Source organism: Stegostoma tigrinum, chromosome 10 (genome assembly GCF_030684315.1).
Source record: "Stegostoma tigrinum isolate sSteTig4 chromosome 10, sSteTig4.hap1, whole genome shotgun sequence".
In the NCBI taxonomy this organism is placed as follows: domain Eukaryota; kingdom Metazoa; phylum Chordata; class Chondrichthyes; order Orectolobiformes; family Stegostomatidae; genus Stegostoma; species Stegostoma tigrinum.
Genome location: NC_081363.1, coordinates 32,694,308 through 32,712,954, shown reverse-complemented (window position 1 = coordinate 32,712,954; position 18,647 = coordinate 32,694,308). Strand labels below are relative to the sequence as shown.

General features: G+C 40.4%; 1 protein-coding gene across 3 annotated transcripts in view; it reads right to left on the bottom strand.

Annotated features, from left to right (window-relative positions):
• The window catches only part of fancm (FA complementation group M), a 149,004-nt gene that overhangs the window by 21,220 nt on the left and 109,137 nt on the right, over positions 1 to 18,647 (bottom strand). For all 3 annotated transcript variants that reach the window (XM_048537195.2, XM_048537196.2, XM_048537197.2), the window contains 5 exons: positions 15,311 to 15,376; positions 14,552 to 14,653; positions 11,466 to 11,619; positions 2,041 to 2,144; positions 47 to 697 (listed from right to left, as the gene is read on the bottom strand). In XM_048537195.2, coding sequence (XP_048393152.2) covers positions 47 to 697; positions 2,041 to 2,144; positions 11,466 to 11,619; positions 14,552 to 14,653; positions 15,311 to 15,376 — 1,077 coding nt within the window. The remainder of the gene's footprint in view (positions 1 to 46; positions 698 to 2,040; positions 2,145 to 11,465; positions 11,620 to 14,551; positions 14,654 to 15,310; positions 15,377 to 18,647) is intronic.

Sequence of the window (18,647 nt, the reverse complement as noted above, 5' to 3'; positions counted from 1 at the left end):
ATATCAGACACTAAACTGCAATACATTTAAATCAGTCGATACTTACAGAGTTAATGGAATGAGGTCTGCTCACATGGCATTTATCTTGTCCTTTGTCTTGCATTGAGTTCAATGTAATATCTGAGACAGTAGTTGAACTACACCTCCTTGGACGTTTTTGCTCTAATTGAAAGTCTAATGCTTCAGATACTGAAGCCTGGAGATTCAAGCGCATGGCATGACATCTATTTCCTGAGCAAGGATCTGAAGGTTTAACCCCATCAACACACGCTGGTTGTTGTACAGTCATTTTTAACAAACGCTGCCTATAACAGTCACCTGTTAAGATCGGGTTTGGATAACGTGACGTATTTTGTTCTTCAACAGTCTGTTTACTTTTGTAGTTTTGTGCTAAATTTTCTCTTGGCAATTTACAGTTTACATTCACATCTTGTTCATCTTCACTGGAATCATTCAACAAAATTATCCGGCTGCCTTTCCTCTTTCTGGTCAAGGCACCTTTACAACTTTCTATTTCAACAGTTTTTGTTCTTGATTTGCTCCTAGTTGCATACGGTTTGTTTTTTCCAATGGGAGTATCATTCAAGAGATCAAAATTCACAATTTCATCACCACTTAATTCAGTTTGATTATCTGCTTCACCTTCCTCATGAACACAAAAGCTGTCTTCTATGTAGGTTTCATCCTGTTCAGGAATCTATCAAGAAGGAAAGCTCAACATTACCAAGCATCACCACAGATATAAAACAAACATTCTATACATGTGGCAGAAAACCTTACAATTTACTTCAATTAACACATGTGCCCTCTCACTCCCAAGCAGGAGCTAGTTTAAACACACATGACTACGTTTTACATCCTGTCCACCAATAGCTTTTCAAACTTAATTTTTGGTGGAATCTATATGAGCCATTTGTACCCAAAGAAGCATCCCACTGTTTAAATGAACCAAATTCCTGGTTCTCTAGCCAAATTTTTAACCACAAGTTAGTCTACTAATTTCCTGGTGTCTTTCTTTGGGAACATGGGGCATTGGTCATGTTCAGAAAAATCAAAACACAGCGGTCTTTCTGTCAAGATTCCATCCTATTTCTCTTGGCATAAAGGGTGTCTAATCCACATGTATCAACAATATTTTTCCTCACATGAATGCTAAGAAATTATTACTCTTCTGCTCTCTTTTAGCATTCAAAACATGTCAAAACTTGGACCAACACGCATAAAAGTAATCCTCGGTCCACGGAGACTGCCTAAGAGAAATCATCCAGAAGGGAGTATACTTGGGTCTGGTTTGCAGGTAATTCTACTTGTAAATCAAGTACTTGACCAAGACAATATTCCCTAATAAAAACCAAAGGAACTGCGGATGCTATAAATCTGGAACAAAAATAAAGGTGCTGGAAAAGCTCAGGAGGTCGAGCAGCATCTGTGATGAAAAAAATAATCAGAGTTAACGCTGCCTCATAGTGTGACATGTATTTGCCCATCTTTGTAGTTGTTGAATCTCTCAATTATCTCTGTGGGAGGAAAACGCATTAAACAGCATCAAAGATGACTTACAACTGTCCCATTATTCAGCCCCAACTTCCAGCTCTCTTTCTAACAGTAATCCACCAAAGCTATAAGAATTTCTTGTTGTACTCAACTTTCGAGTGATCTTCTGTAATGCCTTGCTTATATAAAAACAAACTCACCCCTTGTCAGGGTATGCTAACACCACTTTCAGTTCCCAAAGGCATAAAAAGGTTATGTATATTAATCTTAATACACCCGACGAGGATTAAGAAAAGTTTAAAACAGTTTGTCAATATTGCATGTTTACTGAAACAGTTACACTACTTGACCATTAGCGTGAATAACCCAAAGACCTTGGGTAAAACATTGGAATGAGAAAGACATTTTGTAGTATTTCTAATATAGCATGATGTCCATAAAGTTCCTGTAAATCTGCATAACGTAAAATTTCAAACCAGCAATTTTCTCTCTAAACAGATGAGAAACAATATCTGATTTAACAATATCTAAACAAATAGATCTTACCTGTGAAAATATAGTCATTTCATTTTTACTGAAGACCATCTTTTTCTTATTGTAGATATTAGGACTACGTACGGACTTCAGGTAAATTTCTTGCATGTCACCATCTGCAAATAAATTACAAAGAGATCATTAGATTTTAGCATAATAAAGGCGATGATGGCCTTCAGATAAGTGCCAATTTCTAAAATTATTCTAACATTTTAATGAGCTGTACAGATCGGAAAATTCAAATGTTATGAATGTCAAAGCAAGGACGCAAATTAGCAAAAAGCATACTGGAAGATCAGTTTTCCCCCAAGTGAATCTCGTGCTAATTCGACAAGGAGCTGATATTGCCCATCAGAAATCAGATCTGTCAGTCCGCATGTGAATCTGGATCCAGTTAGATTGTGAATAATGTTATCACAAAACCAAATACAAAGGAAGGAGAGACTTCACAATGCAAAAATGCAGAAATAACATTACAAATTTGAATTCTTCAATTTTGCCAATGGTTTAAAGTCAGATCAAAACAAATCAGCCTCCTGTTCTCTGCCAACAAACTTTACAATGCGTGTTAATTAATGTTGTCAGGTGGTCCCAAAGAATATAAACATCACTGTAATAGAACATGCAATTTTTTTTTAAAAGTCTTCAATCCCTCCCATTAAAACAGTCTAGAAAAGAATAGTGAAAAATACAGTGCAGGCATCAGTAATTTGTTCCATCAAGTCTGCACTGATCAACAAAATACTGCATGCTCTTATACAGAGGCATACGAACAAGGAGCAAGAAGGGATCAATCACCCTTTGAGCCAGTTCTCCCATTTAATAAGATCATGGACTGCTCTGACTGTAACTTCTAATTCCCCACATTTCAGCCAATAACATTAATCCATTAACATTCACTCTTTGATTAAAATGAATATATCGACTTCATCCTTAAAAAATTCAAAGATGCGTTTTCTTCCAGAAAGCGTTCCAAAGTTTCGCAATTTCAAGAGAAAGGTATTTTGCATCATCTTTGTTTTAAATCGGTGATCCTTAATTTTAACAAGTAAGGAAAAATTCTCTCTACATCCAACCCATCAAGACAGCTCTAGATCTAATGTTTCAATAACATATCCTTTTCTTCTAAATTCAGCTAATACAAGACTAACTTATCCAATCACAGCTTCTGCACTTCCTTGCCTATTTAGATATTAATCCAGTAAACCTTCTCTGAACTGCTTCAAACTCATTCATATCCTTCCTTAAATACTGCTCACAGCTCTCTAGGTCTCGCTGCCCTTTATAACTGAAGTATAACTTTGTATTCCGATCACCTCTCTATAAACCTATTCATATTATTCATTCTGCATTCATGCCCTCTTAAGTGCCCTTATTTAAAATTTAAAATAAGTAGTCTCAGACCAACTTCTCTTTCCCTCAAACAGGATACAAGATTCAATCATAGTACATTTGCTATCACCTAAGTGTGTCTTTATGAGATCATTCATTAATGCTACCTCATTGCACAACATCAGGCCTCGTGGAGTCTGCTCTCAGGTCAGCACCAGAATGTGGTGTGCAATAACAACTATTCCAAAAAGTTCTGAATTCCCCATCAATATTCCCTTTGCTATTCTGACATTTCTAGTCTATATGCAGATTAAAAGCTCACTAAAAGTTATAACACTCCATTAACTTTCCTAATAACTTGCTCGACCTTCATATTAACCTCTGCAAATCCTGCACCAAAACACTCAGATCATTCTGCACCCTAGAGCTTTGCAATTCCACATCATTTCATAGTATTTTTTATTTTCCAAGAACAATTTAACATTTTCCCACATTATACTTCATTTGTCAAATCTTTTGACAAATTAAGTCAATCTACATCTTTCTGTATGGCTCCAATATCCTCTTCACAACGCACCTTCTTACTGACCATTGCATCATGAGCAAATTTGGTGACCATACCTTCCATCCAATCTTCTCGGTCATTCATAAATCTTTAACCAGTTGAAGTCCCAGCACCTGACACAGTAGCACGTCACTCATTACATCTTGCCAACCTGGGAAAGATCCATTCATGCCTTTTCTCTGTTTCCTCTACAGCCATTCTTCTATCAATCCCAATATGTAGCCTTCTTCACGCCCTTATTTTCCACAATAATCTTTGCTGAGGCACTTCATCATATGCCTTCTGGAAATTTAAGTACAGCACATCCACTGATTCCTGCCTGTTAGCCTTTATTCATAAAGCAACTCCTCTGGGCCAGGTAAAATCATAGTGAACTTTCTCTGAACTACCTCCAATGAAATGATATCTTTCTTTAAATAAGGGGACCAAAAGTGCTCTCAATACTCCGGATATAGTCTCACCAGCACAGTTGCAGTAAGACTTCCCTACTCCTAGATTCCAACCCCCTTGGAGGACCAACATTCCACTAGCCTAAATGATTACCTGATGCATCTATGTGCTAGCTTTCTGTATTTAGTGCGCAAATACCCTGAAGTCCCTTTGTGTTGCAGATTTCTGCAATTTTTCTCCATTTAAATCATGTTGTTCTTTTGTTCTCACTTCCAAGATGAAGGACTTTACATTTTCCCAAATTATATGCCAAATACTCTAGAGATAATGGGAACTGCAGATGCTGGAGAATCCAAGATAAAGTGTGAAGCTGGATGAACACACAGGCCAAGCAACATCTCAGGAGCACAAAAGCTGACGTTTCGGGCCTAGACCCTATATCAGAGAGGGGGATGGGGAGAGGGTTCTGGAATAATAGGGAGAGAGGGGGAGGCGGACCGAAGATGGAGAGAAAACAAGATAGGTGGAAAAGAGAGTATCGGTGGGGAGGTAGGGAGGGGATAGGTCAGTCCAGGGAGGACGGACAGGTCAAGGAGGCGGGATGAGGTTAGTAGGTAGGAAATGGAGGTGCGGCTTGAGGGGAGATTTTGAAGCTTGTGAAGTCCACATTGATACCATTGGGCTGCAGGGTTCCCAAGCGGAATATGAGTTGCTGTTCCTGCAACCTTCCCTCACTGCATCCCAAAACCAGCCCAGCTCGTCCCCTCCCCCCACTGCATCCCAAAACCAGCCCAGCTTGTCGCCGCCTCCCTAACCTGTTCTTCCTCTCACCTATCCCCTCCTCCCACCTCAAGCTGCACCTCCATTTCCTACCTTCTAACCTCATCCTGCCTCCTTGACCTGTCCGTCCTCCCTGGACTGACCTATCCCCTCCCTACCTCCCCACCTATCCGCTCCTGTCCACCTATCTTCTTTTCTCTCTATCTTCGGTCCGCCTCCCCCTCTCTCCCTATTTATTCCAGAACCTCTCCCCATCACTCTCTCTGATGAAGGGTCTAGGCCCGAAACATCAGTTTTTGTGCTCCTGAGATGCTGCTCACCTGCTGTGTTCATCCAGCTCCACACTTTGTTATCTATGCCAAATACTATAACTTACTTTTCCACCTACTTTTGTGTTATCTGCAAATTTAGCTACAGTACATTTACTTCCTTTCTCCGTATCATTAATATATGTGTACATTTAATATATATTGTAAACAGTTGCAGTCCCAACATTGCTTGTCACCATCGAAGACAAAGCAAGCTACTTTATTGGCACATTGACAAACATTCACTCCCTCTAACACTGTGAACAATCCACGAGATGCACTGCAAAAATTCACCAAAGATTGTTAGATAGCGCCTTTCAAATCCAGAAGGACAAGGAGCAACAGATACCTAGGAACAGCACCACTTGCAAATTTTCCTCCAAGCCACTCACCATCCTGACTTGGAAATATATCAGCATCACTTCCATGTCACTGGGGTGAACCCCTAGGATTCCCTCCCTAACAGTATTTGAGTCTATCTGCAGCACTTGCATCACCAGAAAGCAGCTCACTGCAACCTAGGGATAAGCACTAAATACGAGCCAGCCAGAGATGCCCACATCCCACAAGTGAATTTAAAAAGAAAATCAATGCTTGGACCAGGGCTATTCGCAATGTAAATTAATTATTTAGAATATGGAACTAAATGTAGTACCTCTAAGTTTGCAGATGACACAAATTGGGCAAGAGGGTGAACTAGAGAAGGATGCAACGATGCTTCAGAGTGGTTTGGTCAAGTTGAAGGAGTGGACGAGTACATAGCAGTTAAGGTATAAATTTTTAAAAAATTTATTCACAGGACATGAGCATCGCTGGATAGGCCAGTATTTATTTCCTGTCCCTTTTCATCAAAAGTCGTCAACCACATTGCTGTGTGCCTGGACTTATACGTGGGCCAAACCAGGTAAGGATGGCAGATTTCCTTCCCTTAAAAGGACACGAGTGAACCAGATAGTTTTTCCTTGCAATTGATAATGGTTTTATGGTCAGCATCAGGTTCTTAATTCCAGATTTTTCTGTTGAATTCAAATTCCACTATCTGCCATGGCAGGTTTTGAATCCAGGTCCCATCATCATTGCCTGAGTTTCTGGATTAACAGCCTCGCAATAATGCCATCAGGTCATCACCTCCCCAAAAGTGAAGGATACAAGCAAGAGAAAGTGAGAAAACAATGTAGACAAATATGAGGTTATCCGTATTGGCAATGAAAATAGGAAAGTAGATTGTTATTTGAATAGCAATAGATTGGGAAGGAGGAGTTATAATGAGACCTGGGTGTCCATTTACCCCAGTCACCGAAAGTAAGCATGCAGGTGCAGCAGGCAGTGAAGAAAGCAAATGGAAAATGGGCCTTCAGAAAGAGAGGAGTGAGGTATAGGGGCACAGATGTCTTGCTGAAACTGTCCAAGCCTTGGACAGAAAACCTCTGGAATACTGCACAGAGTGTGCAGTCTATTTGTGGAAAATATGTTCTGGCTATTGAGGGACAGCAACAAAAGTTTACCTGACTGATTTCTGAAGGCAGCCTGCATCAGTTAGAACCAGTCCTGAGGAAGGTCAGCGAACCCAAAACACTAACTCTGATTTTTTTCTTCACAGATGCTGCCAGGCCTGCTGAGGTTTTCTAGCAATTTCTGTTTTTGTTCAGTTTGGACTATAGTCACTAGAGTTTAGAAAAATGAGGGAAATCTCAGAAACCTATAAAATTCTATCTGACTAGACACGGTAAACACGGAAGGATGTTGCCGATAACCAGGGAGTCTAGAATCGTGGGTCAGTCTAAGGAAACATGGTAGGCCAGTTAGACTGAGATGAGGAGAAGTGTCCCAGAAAGTGGTGAGCCTATGGAATTCTCTGCAACAGAACACGACTAAAGGCCAAAACATTGAATGATTTCAACAAGATTCTTAGGGCTAAAAGGGATGAAAGTGTGTGGGGAGAAAGTTGAAACAGGACGTTGAGTTGGATGATCAGTCTTGCACAAACTGAATGGTGGAGCAGGCTCAAGGGGGTCGAATGGGCTATTCCTGCTCCTATTTTGTGTTTCTGTGCCTCTAGGTGACTTCTTGCCTTCATCATTTCTCATCTCTACCCAAACTGTTTTTATATCTTGGTTTTCTGAACTTAGATCGTGGCTTTCTATTATGCTAATAACATCATTCAATAACATATACATAAGAACATAAAAACATAGAACTAGGAGCAGGAGTAGGCCATCCAACCCCACCATTTAATAAGATCATGGCTGATCTCTTTGAGACTCAGTTCCACATACCCACCTGCACACTATAACCCTTAATTCCTTTACAGTTCAAAAAGTTATCCAGCCTTGCCTTAAAAACATTCAGCGAGGTAGCTTCAACCGCCTCACTGGGCAGGGAATTCCACGGATTCACAACCCTTTGGGTGAAGTTCCTCCTGACCTCAGTCCTACATCTGTTTCCCTTTATTTTGAGGTTATACCCCCTAGTCCTAGTTTCACCTGCTAGTGGAAACAACCTCCCTGCCTCCACCTTATCTATTCCCTTCATAATCATACATGTTTCTATAATATCTCCCCTCTTTCTTCTGAATTCCAATGAGTACAATCCCAGCCTACTCAGTCTCTCCTCATAATCCCCTCTGCACCCCCGGCAAGGGCCCCGTAAGTGGTGGATAGGTGGCTCAGTGGTTAGCACTGCTGCCTCATAGCACCAGGGACCCAGGTTCGATTCCAGCCTCGGGCAACTGCCTGTGCAGAGTTTGCACATTCTCCCCGTGTCTGCATGGGTTTTCTCTGGGTGCTCCGGTTTCCTCCCACAGTCCAAAGATGTGCAGGCTAGGTGGATTGGCCATGCTAAATTGCCTGTAGTGCTCAGAGGTGTGTGGGTTATAGGGGGAATGGGTCTGGGTGGGATGCTCCAAGGGGCGGTGTGGACTTGTTGGGCCAAAGGCCTGTTTCCACACTGTAGGGAATCTCATCCAGTGCAAGTATATCCCTTCTCAAGTGAGGAGACCAAAACTGCACACAGTACTCCAAATGTGGCCTCACCAGGACCCTATAAGGCTACAGCATAGCCTCCCTGTTTTTAACTCTATCTCTCTAGCAATGGCAGACAAAATTCCATTTGCCTTTTTAATACCTGCTGCACCTGCGATCCTACTTATAGCGATTCATGCACAAGGACACCTGAGTAGCTCTACACAGCAGCTTGCCGCAATTTTTTTTACCATTTAAATGGTAATAGAGCACTCGTCCCCACTTATCTTGGTTTCTTGTCCTTCCTAAATACCATTCACGATTCAGGTTCCAATCCATGTCACCTTGCACCTGGCTACCAGTTTGTACGCATTTATTTCCATTAGTGTTCTCAGTTTGTCTTTTTATTTTGAATGTTACTCGTGTTCAGATACAGACCCTGAGTTTTAACCCTTATTCCTTTTATAGCTTTCCGTTAGCTCACTCTTAAACTTGTACCCTTCGTGTCATGATTTATTAATCATTTCCCAAATTAATTTTTTTTTGTCTTGCCTCTATTCTCCAATTTACCACATCTTCCTAAATTTGATCCCTAATATTTAGTTTAAAATCCTGTCTATTCTCTAGTGATGCAGCTTGCAAGAACACTGGCTCTAGCCTGGTTCAAGTGGCAACCATCCTGTTGTATAAATTCCATTTTCACCAGTTTTGGTGCCAGCGCTCTATCAACTGAAACTATTTCAAATAGTCATTGAGCCATGAGCTCATCTAATTTCACTTTTCTTACGCCAATTTTCACATAGTCCATCAAACCACAGATTATGACCTTTGAAGCTGTGTGTCTGTATTTCACATCTTGATCTTGACACTGGCTATGCAGACCTTCCATGCACTCCCTGTGGTATCGGTCTTGCATGGGCCAAGATGACTGATCCTTTCCCTCCCGCTGCAAGTTTATCTGTAAACACTAGCACCAGGCAAGAAACACACTACGTAACAGAGAAGTGTCAATTTCTCCAAACATATTGTCCTCTACTACTACCACCACTACAACTCCACCCGTACCCATGGTGCTATTGTCAGTAAATTCATCCATCTTGCAGTCCCATTCTTACCCAGACAAATTTATAAAGAACCTCAAACCTATTGAACATCTGCAAAGCCAGAGGCTCATGCAATTTAGGTCCCCGAACTATTTCAGAGTCAAACTCTTCTGTCTCTGAATACCAGCCAAATTAGAGGACCCAATCTTAAGGAGCGTGAACACCTCCTAGTACAAAGTATCCAGTTAAGCTCCCCCTGCCCTGATGCTTCGCAGTGTCTGTGATGGAGCCTGCAGATCAAACTCTGAGCTGAAGATACTCAAGCTTCAAACCCTTACTGTGCTTGTTTGCCTGGGATCAAACTGGCATGCAGAAGCTCCTACATGCTATAGCTGCAACACATCACCCATCTTACCATCATTAATGTGTTCTAATTATTATATTCAATTATATATTTACTCATGTTTTTATATATTTTATTAATCTTACTAACAATTATACAATGCTGAAATTTTAGGAATAGAATAAACCTTAGTCACCTCCCAAATACCTTACTACTTCTCCTAATAGCATAAGGATCAAATCCTGGAGGCTGAACTAATTAGAACAAATCCTGCAAAATTCTCCTTTTAGTAGATTTTAAATTCCTTTTGAAAATTTATTGTTGAAGCAGTTTCCATCATTTTTCTATGTAGCACATTCCAAATAAGAGGTTCCTGACATTAAAAAAATTATGTACAAACATAAGAAACAGTAGAAGTAAGCCACTCAGCCCTTCAAGCCTGCTCCACCATTCAATAAGGTCTTTGCTAATCAGTGTGCATCTTTGTTTCCATATTGCCTATCTTCTCCCAATATGCCTAGATTCCCTTCCAGAACAAGAATCTTCCTCCGCCTTAAAATTTTCAATGACCAGACCTTCTGAAGCAACATTCCAAGTTTCACAAGCATGAGGAAACATTTCTCATCTCTGGCAAAGGAGGACAACTCCATTTGAAATCAAAAACAAAGTTGCTGGAAAAGCTCAGCAGGTCCGGCAGCATCTGTGAAGGAGAAAACAGAGTTAACGTTTCAGTTCTGGTGACCCTTCCTCAGAACTGTTCAGTCCAGGATCCTGTATACTTCAATCAAGTCTACACCTCTCACTCTAACCTCCATTGAAACTAAGCCCAGTTTGCTCAACCTCACTCAACAGGCCAACACTTCATTCCAGGTATCACTCCAGTAAACCCCCTCTGAACTACCGCCAACATATTTAGATCCTGATCAAATATGACAACCAAACCTGTATTTAGTATTCAACATGCGGACTCACCAATATCTTGTAAAACAGACTGGCCTGGATTTTCTGCCAAATACTTTAACTCTGCCTCATCTGATTACTAACCTTTGTACCGGTACAGATAATCCTGCCCCATTTAATGCATCAAATGTGAACCTATCAAACAACTACTGTCCTCCACTTTTCCAAAGTGACTTCTCCAACAAGCCAAGAAAAAGTTCTTACCCCTATTCTTGCCAAAACCCAAATTTACTATGCAAATCTGTTAAGTAAAATCAAAGGGTAGTTATTCTGTTTTCCAATAAATAAAAAAAAATATTAAATGTGGCATTTATTACTGATATACCTTGTTTTTAGGCATAAAGAAGCAGTTTTCCTCTGTTTCTTCCACTTAGAATACATTGACATTTTTCCAAGAGTTGCCCTGACACATTCCAGTAGCTTGTATGACTTGTTTATTATTCTGGTAAACCTACACTGTACATTCAGTACGTAGTTGACTATAATGAAACCAAAGCTAAATATGACTGTGTCCCAAATTGGCATATACATGTTAATCACTGAAGTAAATGCTGGCTGAGATCATGCAACGTAACATAAGCCAAACAGCAAATCTTTCTAGTGTATTTAGCTTAGCTACTGGATGTCACTGAGCTATTAGCCAGCTTTCTAACTCATGTTTGGGGGAAAAAAAAAGTTCAAAATAAGATGAACATAACTAGAAGTATTAATTATTGAGGTTTTAAGTTAATATTATGAATTATTGCAGAGTATTACCACTTATAACTTGTGAAAGCTGCGATTCATCATTGATGAAACTTTTCAAAGAATCATCGTTGATGTTGTCGTAATCATCTTCATCAGAGGACACATATTCAGCTCCATCTGAGGAAAGCTCAGCCTCTTCATCAAGAAACTGTCGAGCAACATGCTAACAAATAAACCAAGACAACTGTCAATTAACTATTATTGTAAAACAGCAAAGCTTTACCAATTCTAACTTTCAGATACATGCCTTGCAAAAAACATTGAAGTGCCTGGCATTTTAAAAAACAGTAAAAGGCCTTTTAAAGTATCTGTGCAACATCCAAACTATTAAACTGTTCTCATGCAAATGAATGCACAAAGGACAGCATGTTCTCTCTTTACTTAAAAGGCTTTAACAATCGAGATTGACATCTGATTTTGTTTTTTTTGGGGGGGGTGTTAAAGTGAGGCCTATCTGCTTGATCATGTGGATGCAAAAGATCCCATGCATCTACTCAAAAAGCATAGGAACATTCTTGTAGAATTCCCACAGTGCAGAAAGAGGCCATTCAGCCCATCAAGTCTACACCAACCCTTTGAAGAACATCCTACCCATCAAACTTGCAAAACCCTGGACGCTACAAGGCAATTATTTTTTAAGCATGGCTAATCCACTTAACCTGTACATCTTTGAATTGTGGGAGGAAACCAGAGTACCTGGAGGAAACCCATGCGGACACGGTGAGAACATGTTGGCTCCACACAGACTGAGAGGTATCAAACCTGGGTCGCTGGTGCTGTTAGGCAGTTTTGCTAAGGACTGTGCTGCCCTATGAGGCCTTGCTTCTTGGCCAACAATCAAGTAACTAGATGGGAACTAATCATGGGAATGTTGCACAGATTTGTTGCTGCATTTGCCTACACTTTAAAAGCAGTTCAGACGAGAGATTTCAGGTCACCAAGAATGTGAGAAGTTTCACATGTGATTTTCTTATTCTTGCAAATCATGGACAAATCAGACTGGAAAGAATGCCACGTTAAACACTGTGCAGAAGTTCTCTACAGTTTTTCACAATTGAGTTCTCAAGTCAGAAAGGAACACAGTGCTAGATTAAATTCAGTGTCTCAAGGTATTTATTACTTTAGTTGCCACACAAATGAAACGAGTTGTTGCAATAATATATGCATAGAAGGTCACTTGAGTGCCTGGTTTAAAAAAGGGATTCCTGCCAACCTTGAATTTTCATAAACCGAATCTTACTTTGCCCATAACAACTTCATGATTCAAACTTCTTAGTTTTACACAGGTAAAAGGAAGCCCTGATCAATTTGTTATAATGGTTGACAACTGGATCGTCATTTAACTCAATGTTCATGGGAAGTGGGTGGCACGAGTAAGGCCAGCAATTACTGCCCCAAGTACCTTTAGGCCGAGTGGCTTGTTAAGCCATTTCAGAAAACAATTAAGAGTGAACCAAAGAAATTGCTGGAAAAATTTCAGGTCTGGTAGCATCTGTGGAAAGAAATCAGAGTTAACGTTTCAAGTCCAGTGACCCCTCAGCAGAGGGAACGAATAGCTTTATGTAGACAATACAGTTAGGTAGGGTGAGAGTGAGAGCGAGAACAGGAGCTGATAAATGGAGATATAGCCTAAAGAAAAAGAGTTGGACAAAGGCATGGATATAGACCAACCTAGGAGAACGAATATGTACTAATGCGGACTATCAGTAGCTGACAATGGATTAAGTGTGGTAGAAGCCTTCCCCTCACCCTATCGTCCACGTAATAACCATTCATTTCCTAGCAACCATCAGTCCGGAAGAAGGGTGACTGGGCCTGAAACATTAACTCTGATTTCTCTCCATAGACGTTGCCAGACTTGCTGAGATTTTCCAATTTCTATTTTTGTTTCAGATTTCCAGCATCTTCAGTTCTTTCAGTTTTTGTTCAGAAACAGTCAACCACATTGCTCTTGGTCTGGAGTCATACATAGGTTGGACCGAATAAGGACAGCAGATTTCGTTCCCTAACAAACATTAATGAACCACATGGGCTTTTTACAAACAATCAACAATGGTCGCAGGGTGTTATTAGTCTACCTTTTTATTCCAGACTTTCATTCAATGTGAATTTCAACTTTTATTGTGGAATTTAAAGACATATCCCCAGAACATTAGACTGGGTCTCTGGATTACTAGTACAATGGATGGGAGTTTGCTCGCTGGCCAACCCAAGGAAACCTAACCAGATAAATAGAAAGCGGGACATAACACCAGCACTCCGTCGGAGGCTCACTGATGATGTTACCTAGAATGGTGATGAAACGTCTGAAAACGAACCTTCTAGCTCAGCAAGCAAACTCACATCCAGAACCTCAACCTGAGCTACAAATCTTCTCAAAACTCGCTATTACTAGTACAATGATATTACTTTGTGCCATCACCTGCTCTCTAGAGCTACAAAACAAGGAAGCATGAAGAAAAAATATTTAAAACCTGTCAATTCAGCATGGAACATTAATCTGATTACAGCTAGTCAGAATTGAAAACTAGCACCAAAGCATTACATTTTACCATGGTTTCTACAACAGCCTTGTTTCTAATACGTACACCACTTTGACTGCATTTAGGAGTAGAAAATAGCATGGGGAAGTAATTTGCTGGCAACCCACAGAACAGACTATAATCAACAGTTTAGTTCTTAAATATGACGTAGCTGAAGGGAAAAGTGCCTTGGAATAAATATGTTCATTCTCTTATACTCAAGTTTTGTGATTATTCTGTTAGAGTATTTAGATAATTCATTTATATGAATAACAGCCACTTCAAAGCAACATGGCTTCTGCCCAAGATAACGTTTCCATGGCGGCCAATTATTTTTTAAAACACACAAATCAGATTCAACGGTTATCAAGTTTAAAAAAAAGAATTCCTTAACTATGCAATATTAATTAATCCATTTCATAAAATCCTTAATACTTCTGTTCAAAAGATATCAGTCACTCATCTTACATGATAATACTACATGCTATACCAAATCAGTGATCTATAACATGTAAAAATAGTTCAAATACTGTGTAGTGCAATGATTGAACATGCAACTAAAACTTCACCTACCTCCCTCCGGGATTGATGAATATTTTTAGACAACTTGGCATTGTTCTTATTCTTGTTAGAAGTTTCTTTAAAATCATCATCCTCAAAGTTTGTGAAGCCTAACTGAGAAATTAAGCAATCCAAAAGATCAAGATGCAATTATTTTCTCATCTAAATGTTTAGTTGATACTTCAAATGGTATATACACAAGAGACTAGCTGCAAACTAGTGGAAATTAGGAAGTATTTTACTAATGAATGTCATGTCACTGCAAACTACCGGAAACATTTCCTATGATTCAAAAGCTATAATTCTGGGTCTGCAACATGTAGAGTAATGGTTTCATGCAGAAGCTTTCATCAAATGGCTTTGTGCAGAGAATCAACTCTTAGAATGTTAATTCTTCTTATGTTTGAAGGCTTGTTGTGATTTACAGTCATATGCTTATTTTAATCACATATCTAGACTTTCACGTTGATAGTGGAAAAGGTTTTAATGTGAAAGGTAAACTAAGTTGTACTAACATCAGATTGAATTTCAAGAAAAATAAACATAGCTCAGTGTTTTTCGTATGATTCTGAGAAAGATCTAGGCAAACACCCAAATACAATGAGAAAACATTCAGTCACACAGTTGACTTTAACACCCCTACTTCCAGATTCTACGGCAATGAATAACGGGTTCAAATCCTAGTACTAAATGAAACCTATTCAATGGTTATGTATATTATATACACTTAATATACATGTTCCAATTGAATTAAATTATTTACATACATACATTAAGCATTTTCCTGGCTTTCCAGTTGGGTAAAACAGGAGCATTGAGCTCACTGGTACCAGTCACCTGTAACACAGAACATTTACGTAAAAATTAAACATTTATTGACTACTGATCATGGAAATACCGTTGCTCATTGCAATAAACACAGGCAGGAAATTCAACTTCAATTGTAAATGTGGAATAGCTTCAAATTTCAATTTAATTATTCTTATTCAAGCTCTTGTCATTGGGGGTCTTTTGACCTATACTTTTAGTTTCTATTGGTCACATTCCAATGGTAAACAGGAAGGAAAGAAAACCATCATTGCTGTATTGCACTTGATGTTATAGGAGTCTTTCTGCTCTGTGAAGGAAGTACCTGTCAACAGTACCAAGCCTTCAAACTACCAACAGTTCTAGTAATGTAGAGCAATGCACTACAGCTGTAAATTTTTCATTAAAACATGCCATAATGAACATTATGCTACATTCAAATGAATTAACATTACTAGGTTTTATACAATTTAATGAATCTTTCCCTGCCTTACCCAAAATGCAGTAAAAGTTCATCTGTGCAGACTTGATCAAACAATATCTCCAACACGTGCTAAACGTTATAAAGAATGTATTGAACAATGACGGATAGATCACTAATTCACCAGTATAACAGTGAAATAGCTTAGCAATTTCACTAACCTGAATTTGAAAAGGTGATCCAATCATCGATTTCAAAACAAAAGAATCAGATAAGATGCCCTTGTTTTCAGTGGCAGCAACGTGAGCCAGAGGGTCGACGGGAAGGTAAGGTTGCTTTTTTGCTCCAGTTTAAAAACTTACCTCGTGCAGCAGAGGCCCTCTTGTTTTCAGCAGTGGGTGTGTGGAGAGAACACAAGCCAGGAAGGAATGGATATATTCATGCTGACAAAGTATGAAGCTGGATGAACACAGCAGGCCGAGCAGCATCTCAGGAGCACAAAAGCTGGATTCTCCAGCATCTGCAGTTCCCATTATCTCTGATATATTCGGGCATTGGTTAAACCCAAAACACGACAGACGTAGTGTCTCCCACCCATCCTCCTCTAACAAAAAAAACTGTGTCGAGGGTTAGTAAGGTGAGGCTTTTCTTTTCATTCTTCTGGAAATCTAGAGTAGAAGGAATGGAAGCGAGGGCAGTTGCGTGATCCTCTTGCAGGGCGTGGGAGGTAAGGGTCACTGCTGGTGTCCCTTCTGACTTCACCTGCAAGAAGTGCACCCAACTCCAGCTCCTCAAAAACCGTGTGAGGGAACTGGAGCTGGAGTTGGATGAACTCCAGATCAGTTGGGAGGCTGAGGGGGTGATAGAGAGGAGTTATAGGGAGGTGGTCACACCCAAGGTACAGGAAAAAGGTAGTTGGGTGACTGTCAGGAAGGGGAAAGGCAGACAGGGCAGGGATTCCCCTGTGGCCGTTCCCCTCATAAGTATACCGTTTTGGATACAGTTGTGGGGAGTGACCTACCAGGGGAAGGCCCTAGCGGACAGGTCTCTGGCACTGAGCCTGGCCCTGTGGCACCGAAGGGAAGGAGGGGGAAATAGGAGAGCAAGTGTAGTGGGGGATTCAATAGCAAGAGGCACAGACAGGCAATTCTGTGGATGCAAATGAGATAAACAGATGGTATGTTGCCTCCTGGGTGCCAGGGTCTATGACTTCTCGAATCGCGTCTTCAAGATCCTTAAGGGGGAGGGGGAGCAACCAGCAGTCATGGTACACATCAGTACCAATGAGAGAGGTAAAAAAAGGACTGAAAATGTGAAAAACAATTACAGGGAGTTAGGTTGGAAGCTGAAGTCTGGACAAACAGGGTGGTTATCTCTGAATTATGACCAGTGCCAAATGATAACGAGTTAAGAAATAGGGAGAGGGTGCAGCTAAACATGTGGCGACAGGGCTGGTGTAGGAGGGAGGGCGTCCATTATATGGAAAATTGAAGCACATTCTGGAGAAGGTGGGACCTGTACAGGAAGGATGGTTTGCATCTGAACCGGAAGGGCACAGGTATCCTGGGAGGGTGGTTTGCTCAAGCTAATTGGGATGGTTTAAGCTAGATTGGCAAGGGGTGGGGAACCAGATATATAATGCAGAGAATGAGGTGTTCAGCCTTCCAACAGACACAACAGGGAGTGAGGGTGTTAATAAAGAAATGCAGTAGATGGAGCATAATTATGGACACAGAAATGGTTTAAGGTGTGTATACTTCAAAGCTTGAAGTATCAGAGATAAGGTGGATGAACTTGAAGCATGGGTTGGTACTTGGGACTACCATGTTGTGGCCATTACAGAAGCTTGGGTACCTCAGGGAGAGGAATGGTCGTTGGAAGTTCCAGGATTTAGATGCTTTAAAAGAAATTGGGAGAGTGGAAAAAGACGTGGGGGAGTGGCATTGCTGGTCAGGGCTAATATAGCAGCTACTGAAAGGCAGTCCCAGAATGATAGTCTACAGAGTCAGTTTGGGTTGAGGTCAAGAACAAGGAAGAAGCAGTCACTTCATTGTTTTTTTTTTAAAAAACAGAGGCCTGAATAGTTGCAGAGAAGTAGAGGAACGGATTGGGAGAGAGAGATACTGGAAAGGTGCAGAAGTCACAGGGTTGTTGTCATGGGCGACTTCAACTTTCCAAATATTGGTTGGAAACATTTTAGTTGTAATAGTTTAGACTGAACGGAATTTGTCCAGTGCATTCAGGAAGGATTCCTGACACAATATGTAGATTGACTAATATGAGGAGGCGCCACTTTGGATTTGGCGCTTGGCAATGACCGAGCCAAGTCTTAGACCTGTTGGTAGGAGAGCATTTTGGCGGTATCGATCATAATTCTGTTACTTTTACAAAAGTCATGGAAAAAGGAAAGGTACAAACAACAGAGTAAGGTTTATAATTGGGGGAAGGGTAATTACAATTCTGTTATGCAAGAACTGGGTAACATAAAATGGGAGCAGATGCCGTCAGGGAAGGGCACTATTGGGCACTATTGAAATGTGGAGATTGTTTAAGGAATGCATACTGTGTGTGATCAACATTTTGTCTCTAGCAGGCAGGGAAGATGCGGTCGAGTGAAGGAGCCTTGGTTCTCAATGAGGTCAAACGTCTGGTTAAGAGGAAGGAGGATGCAGGTGTAAAGTTTAGGAAACAAGGAACAGAGAAGGCTCTAGAGGGATACAAGTTAGCCAAAAAGGAGATGAAGCAAGAGCTTAGGGGAGCTATAAGGGGGCATGGAAAAACCTTGACAGATAGGATCAAGGAAAACTCCAAGCCTTTTTACACGTACATGAGGAATAAGAGAATGACCAGAGAAAGGGTAAGGCCGATCAAGGATTTCAA